The sequence below is a fragment of the Cebus imitator genome, unplaced genomic scaffold, assembly GCF_001604975.1.
Source record: "Cebus imitator isolate Cc_AM_T3 unplaced genomic scaffold, Cebus_imitator-1.0 Scaffold2, whole genome shotgun sequence".
Taxonomy (NCBI): Eukaryota; Metazoa; Chordata; class Mammalia; order Primates; family Cebidae; genus Cebus; species Cebus imitator.
In genome coordinates this window covers 7,285,549-7,293,266 of record NW_016107317.1, presented here as the reverse complement: position 1 = coordinate 7,293,266, position 7,718 = coordinate 7,285,549, and the positions used below count along the sequence as shown (strand labels likewise).

General features: G+C 34.0%; 1 protein-coding gene across 2 annotated transcripts in view; it reads right to left on the bottom strand.

The window, feature by feature from the left end:
- Positions 1-282: 282 nt before the first annotated feature.
- The window catches only part of AEBP2 (AE binding protein 2), a 76,188-nt gene continuing 68,752 nt past the window's right edge, over positions 283-7,718 (bottom strand). Inside the window, exons 7-9 of one of the 2 annotated variants that reach the window (XM_017527397.2) lie at positions 6,379-6,492; positions 3,231-3,257; positions 283-2,587 (exon numbers count right to left, since the gene is read on the bottom strand). In XM_017527397.2, the coding sequence (XP_017382886.1) occupies positions 2,542-2,587; positions 3,231-3,257; positions 6,379-6,492 (187 nt within the window). In that variant the 3' untranslated portion in view covers positions 283-2,541. The remainder of the gene's footprint in view (positions 2,588-3,230; positions 3,258-6,378; positions 6,493-7,718) is intronic. The other variant, XM_017527420.2, reaches the window with a different exon arrangement.

Genomic DNA, 7,718 nt, shown 5'->3' with positions numbered 1-7,718 from the left:
CAAGATCAACATTATCACATTAAAATGCAAGTTGTGCGGTCTAGGTATATGTTTCCAAACTTTTTGTCAGCTAGACAAAGGAACCAAAACCTTTTTCTTAAAGGATCGGAGACAGGCTGAGTATCCCTTATCCGAAATGCTTGGGACCAGAAGTATTTCAGATTTTGGATTCTTTCAAATTTTCGAGTATTTGCATATACATAAGACTCAAGAAATGAGATCCAAGACTAAACATAAAGTTCATTGATATCTCATATACACCTTAAACACATAGACTGAAGGTAATTTTACACAACTGTTTTAATAATTTTATGCATGAAACAAATTTGTAATTACGTTTTGACTATGACCAATCACATGCGGATTGGGGTGGAATTTTCCACTTGCAGCATGATGTCAGCACTCAGAAAGTTTTGGACTTTGGAGCATTTTTTATTTCAGATTTTTGGATTAGGGATTGCCAACCTGTAGTAAAAATTTGGGGCTTGCAGGACCTAAGGTCTCACCACTCAATTCTGCCAATGCAGGGTTAAGCAGGCGTAGAAAACAAACATATAAATGGGTATGCTTGTGAGCTGTAGTTTGCTTGATGCTGAACAATACATAAATTCTGGACAACAGACTTATTTCAGGTGTCATATTACAAATACATCATATTAGAAGGTAGGAGAACAATACAGATGGGTAGACATTAATAAATGAAAACCACAAATTAAAATTTTCACACTTATTACCCAATCATAATTGGATATTATGTGTATATATGTATACATACAAGTTATAAAGCTAGCTCATTTCAATTCCATATACTTTTTGGTGTGTTAATCAACAGTATCAAATCAACATCAGATAAGCAGCAAAAGAATTATGAGTGATTGAATACTCAGTAGTTAATCAAGAATCAGGAAATCTGGTTTTGACATCTAAGTATTTCTACACAATGAAAAAACTTATTTGCTGTGCTCTTTAGAAAATATCAGATGTATCTTTTCAGGTGTCATTTTTAAAATTGAATTAAATTGTTAACAATTTGAAGCTATATGTGATTTGCTTTGTTTTATTAGAAAAAATACTCAAGCAAGGTCTACAATCATTGGTCAATTAAGAATGACTTACAAGAACATGAGGCAATAAAATAAAAATACAGGTACAAACTATGTATCTGAAACACTTCTATTTGGCAATTTTATAACAAATCAAATTTTAAAAAGAACAAAAAAGATTGCAGATTACTTCGCAGATACAGAATAAAGCAATTGATGAAGTGCTTAAGCAAAAGAAAACAAACAAAAAAAAACACTGCTTCTTTTAAAAAATAAAATCACATTGCTATAGATCAAATGGATAATACCCTTATTAAACAACCATTCCAGAATGTCTTATAGTAGCAGTGCTTTTATTTGCACGTCATTTAATTTTATAAGACTCATTTCATGTATATAGCTCTTTACCCCATTGTTAACGAATAAAGTCTCTCATAATTTTTACATTTTTTAATTTCGTAAAGGAAATGAGAAATGATTTATGTATCATGGAACCTTTGCCATTTTGGAACCAAAGGTTTAATTCTCTATTTTTGTCTATTATTTCTTTAAAAAATTTAGTGTAAAAACTGCTGGTTTTTATATCACTGTAGTAAAGTGAAAACTCCTCAATCAGGAGTATTTTCTGCAGTTTCACTGCATATAACCACATACTTTACAATATGTCCTTCCAACAGTAAGGAAATAATTGATTTCAAGATCACTGTCAGAAATGAGTGCCATAATTCTATTATGGGTATAGGTCCTCCCTCAAAGACTTTCTGGAAGGATGTTCAATTTGTTTTGTTCTTATAGATATTAACAGTAGTATATAGTCCCTTAAGTCTGTGAAAGACATTTATTGTTAAAGAAGGTGCTTTTTATTAACAATTCCTCTGGCAGCACTAGTGAATTACAATATCCTTCAATATTATTTCTACCATAATATATACATTTAACTTTCATGCCTCTAGAAAAACATCTACAGTACATTTCAAAATATAAAAATATATTACAAATCTGCTGAATTATTTACAAGCAATGTTCTATTATCTCTATGCAACATTTGTTTAATACAATACTAACAAGTTACACATATTTCCATTTCTGTAAGTTAAAAAAAATCGATATGGCTTCTTGCTTACCAAGCAAGAAAGTGATTTTATTTTCCTTTTCAAAACCAACTTTGGTGCATAAAAGATTCAGTTTGAAGATACTTGTAAAAAAAATACAATTTTTCTTACATTATGAAAAAACAACTCAAAAACCAAATGATTTCCTCAGAAAAAAAAATTAGAGTCATTTAGGTTAAATGAAAATATGAAAATTATTCAAATAATTTGAAAGGTTTTTCAAAAACCGTTAACAGATTAGTTATATAGGTAAATATGAACATACTGTACTCCATGAGAAAGCCCTAGTCCTGAAAAGGGAGCCACCAGACATACTGCAACACTCTTTAACAGTAATTTTCAGCCCTAATTCGATAGACGAATTTTTAGTTGATTGCAAACGTCGTTCACTGTTTGCTTAAATACAAATTGAACACTTTTCTTATCAGAGTTCTGCAAAAGAACACAAATGGCAACCAATCACATCTATTTATCATAATTGAAAAGTAAATTATCTCTTGATAATTTTCATTGTCTAAATATTTCCTAATATGACTTCAAATCAATAAACACTGTCAAGACAAATATCCTTACAGTGCTTTTGGTATTTGTAAGGGCACATGTTGTAATTGTTTTTCTTTCCAATATAAACTACTGAAATCACTAAAGGGGAAAAAAAAAGAAAAAAAAGAAAAAAAAGAAAAGCAGCTTAAAGCAGCAAGCATGCAAAGCCTTTAAGAAGCTGTTCTACTAAGTTGCCAAAAGAGTGTTTGCTCAGTCTCCCACAGTACCATTCCATGAAAATGTGGATATACGGTAATATATTAATATATTCCACCGAAGAGTCTACTTCATTCACAGAATGTTTACACTAAGCATAAATATTATCCTAAATACTGGATTAAAAAAAAAAAAAAAAAAAAAAAAAAAAAAAAAAAAAAAAAAAAAAAAAAAAAAAAAAAAAAAAAAAAAAAAAAAAAAAAAAAAAAAGGAAGGGGTTGACTCTAATGTGCAACTTTTCCTAAACCCATTGTCAGTGACTAAGACTGCAGGTGTCCCCGCTTGTTTGCTTTTTATGTATTTATTTATTTTTTACCTCTTCAACCTCTTCTGCGGCATTGTTCTAGAAAAAGAGAAAAAGAAATTCTTTTATTCAACTAAATCAAACACACTGCTTCAAGTGACATTAAAAATATTTGTAAGATATAGGCAATGTGACGATCATAGATTATAAAGAAAATTTATTTCCAAAACATTTATACATATGGATCCATACTTAGTTACATAATAATAGTTGCTTAATAAAAGTTTTAAATTCAGCCTGCTTGTGCGTTTCTAAGAAAGAATTCCATGTGTAATACATATATTTTAGGCAACTAGTACTTTAAAACTGACGCTTGGCTGGGTCCCAGTGGCTCATGTCTATAATCCTCCCAGCAGTTTGGGAAGCCAAAGCAGAAAGATTGCTTGCGCCAAGGAGTTCAAGATAAGCCTGGGAACACAGACAGATGTGGTCTCAAAAACAACAACAAACCCTGAAGCTTAAATCCCAAATAAATTCAGTTGTCCCTCAGCATGCATGGTGGGAGTGTGGAGGTCCCCAGAACAGAATCTCCTGCAGATTCCAAAATCCAAAGAAATAGCAGTATTTGCAAATAACCTACATACGTCCTTCTGCATACTTATATAAATGCTACGTAAATCAATGTTATACTATACTGGTCTTTTATTTGTATTTTTTTATTGTTGTATTGTTATCTTTTACCCCCAAATAGCTTTGATACGCAGTTGGTTGAATCCATGGATGCGGAAGCTGCGGATACAGAGGGCCAACTATGTATTTAGTCTCATTTTGAAGAAATATATTTTTCAGAAGGTTTGCCATGCTTTCATTTTGACATGTGCACAAGAAGGAAATTTCTCCCAAAAACAAGAAAGAATAATTTTCTTATTTTAATTAATTTCACAAGTTTTCCCAATCAAAATCCAGAAATTTAAGAAAAAACTGCTACACCAGGGCAAATGTAGGGGCTTCCATGACTCTATACCACTTTACAGTACACTCAATACTGATTTTCAGAATAGTGAAAGCATGTAGAGTCAAAATTAAGTTTTATGGTGGCTTTTTTTTTTTTTTTTTTTTTTNTTTTTTTTTTTGGACACAGTCTTGCTCTGTAGCCCCAGCTGGAACGCAGGATGCGTTCTTGGCTCACCGCAACCTCCGCCTCCTGGGTACAAGTGATTCTCGTGCCTCAGCCACCCAAGTAGCTGAGATTACAGGCGTGCACCACTATATTCAGCTGATTTTTGCATTTTTAATAGAAACAGGATTTCATTACGTTGGCCAGGCTGGTCTCGAACTCCTGGCCAAAAGTGATACACCCATCTCAGCCTCCCAAAGTGCTGAAATTACAGGCGTAAGCCACCTCACCCGGCCAAGATGGCTTTTTTGATACAGGTAAGGAAAATTAAATCCACAGAAGCACCCAATATAATCCTAATAGCATCCTCATTTCCAACAACAAAATCAGTAAGAATTGTGGAATCATACACATATTTGAGAATATGCAACACTGTTCTACGAACTTCAGAATATCGGTTCTAAGCTTAATTTATTTCAAGTCACCTTCACTAAAATATCTCAATTGCTTCCTACATAGCACAAGAGCATAAAAAAGTAAGCTGGTTTGGTTAGAAAGCAAAACTCTTTGAAAGATAGAAGTAGGATGCAAGGCAGAAACACAGACTAATCATAAGATTCATGTTCCTTTGACAACTCTCTGAGAGGCAACTTGTAATCTTCCCAAATTTTTAGTAGTAGACTACTCTCAATCTTCTCCTTGATGATCTAGTTCATTCCACAAGTAAGTTTTACTGTATTAATTAGCACTTTCATCAAAAGAAGTTCGAGAAGAAAAAAAAAATTTTTGATACAGGTTCTCACTCTATCAGCCAGGCTGGAATGCAGTGGCACGATCTTTGCTCACTGCAGCCTCGAACTCCCAGGCTCAACCAATCCTCCCACCTCAGCCTCCTGAGTAGCTGGGACCACAGGTATGTGCCACCATGCCTGGCTAGTTTTTGTATTTTTCTGTAAAGATAGGGTCTCACTATGTTGCCCAGGCTGGTCTTGAACTCCTAGACTTCAGCAATCTGCCTGCCCAGTGTCCCAAATGCTGTGATTACAGGCATGAGCCACTGCGCCCACCCAAAAACACCTTTTTTGTGGTTAGGAAAACTATGTTTCCACATGGAAATGTCCACTATGTTAGAATTTCACTCATAGAATAATGTCTCAAATTACAAGAATCTCCAGGTGAGTAACACTCCAAAAAGGTGCATCGTAGAATGAATACATCCTCCAAAGTATTACTATAAAATTAGCTATCTTTACAATAGCTAAAATATACAAAGGTTCATTCAAAAAGATATAAAGTCCTTTTGGTAAGAGTGCCTTTTAAAAGCTGGTTTTAAGCATTTTCACCACTTTTTTAATCACTCTAATGTACCTCATTTGGATAGAGGTACTATGGAGTTCAATCACATTCTGTAGAACCTTAGGTAGATTGACTATTTAACCTCTTACCTCAGTTTTCCAATCTGCAAAGCAGAGATAGTAAAACCTACTTCACAGAGCAGCCGTGAGGATAAAGTATATGCAAAGCACCTAGCAAAGTGAATTAGCACATAGACGGAAATTCTGGTCTCTTCTCCTTCCCCCATACCTTTATAAGCAGAGTACACTAAAAAAAAACCTCAAATCATAAAAGTACTAGAAATGTGAACACTCTAAGCTATGTATTAAAAAAACAAACAATATTTGAATTGCTCTTTTAGAAAGTTTGGAGAAAGTGTAAGTTTAAAAAAAAAATCAAAACAGTTTTGGTATTTCAGACTCACGCAACAACATATTATTCGGTCCACAAAAGTCTGTTATTATAAAAGGAATTACCTTGTTAAAAGGGCATTCATCTTCAAATTACTATCTGTATTACAATCTAACATACTTAAGATAAATCTGGGATTAAACAAGCATAAAAACTTTAGCAAAATACTGTTTTCCTGGATTGTACAATTTTTAAACTTTTTGTGAGTCCACACACCAAAGAAAAAAATGCCAGAAAGTAGTAAGATACGCTTGGTATTAAAATTCGGTACTGAAAACTAAGTCCTAATTTATCCAAATTTTGGCGAGAGAAAATTACAATTCAAAAAGTAAAACATAAAGGCAAGAATTAAATTACCTGTATATGTTTGGGTCCAAAAGCAAGGCAGTATCTTTGGGTAGCTTTGATAAATGAACTACTTTAGTTTTTAACTGATGTCGTTCACTTTCATTCACCCACACATCAGGCAGGCTATGAATTAAAAAACAAGTCAATAATAAGACAACATTAATTTTAGATTTACACTTCCTGTGCCTTCACATTCTGGCATTTTCTGCTACTATGATCACTCCATATTAAGTGAACAAGTTTCCCAGAAACCAGGGAAGCTCAGCTACCAACATTAGTAGAAGGACATGGAGACCCAGATAAGAAATGACAGTGTTAAAATTTAAAACACGAATTCAGGGATAAATTAAACATTTTCAGCAGCAACATCATATAAAACTTAGATACTTATCAGAGCACTCTGGCTAGCTTTTTACTCAATGAGTGAAATTCATACTTGAGTTTAATTTGTTGGAAATCTGAGAGCAAGTTTCTTTACTGAGAGAGAAATAAAAGGGCCCAGCATGTTGGCTCATGCCTATAATTCCAGTACTTTGGGCAGCCAAGGGAGGGAAGATCACTTGAGCCCAATAATTCAAGCCCAGACTGGCCAACATGGTAAAAACACATCTCTACTAAAAATACAAAAATTAGCTGGACATGGTGGCACACAGCTGTAATCCCAGCTACTCTGGAGACTGAGGCATCACTTGAACCCAGGAGGCAGAGGTTACAGTGAGCCAAGAGTGCACCACTGCACTCCAGCATGGGCGGCAGAGAAAGACGGTCTCAAAAATAAATAAATAAATAAATTAAAACCCTGGAAGATTAAACTCCATTATTAAAAAAAAAAAAAAAATGCATTGCATACGGCCACAACACTAAATTCAAAGAAATTCAACTCTGTAAGAAAATTCAAATGAATGTACTTTCATATTTGGATTAATCAACTTCCAAAACATTAGGAATACACACATTTGAATTTGATTTTTTTGGAAAAGGGTCTCACCCTGTCACCCAATCTTGAGTGCAGCGGTTCAATCACGACTCACTGCAGCTTCTACCTCCTGGGCTCAATCTTCCCACCTCAGCCTCCTGAGTATCTGGGACTACAGGCGACAACATCACAACCAGCTAATTTTTTTTTGTTTTTTTCCTGTAGAGACAAGGTCTCACTATGCTGCCCAGGCTGATCTCAAACTCCTGGCCTAAAAGCAATCCTCCTGCCTCAGCCTTACAAAGCACTGGGATTGCCAGCATAAACCACTGAGCCCAGCTATTGGCCACATATGTGAATTGGGTATGTATAATAAAATCTCTTTCAATTACATTTATTCAATTCTTTTTTTTTTTTTTTTTTTTTTTTTTTT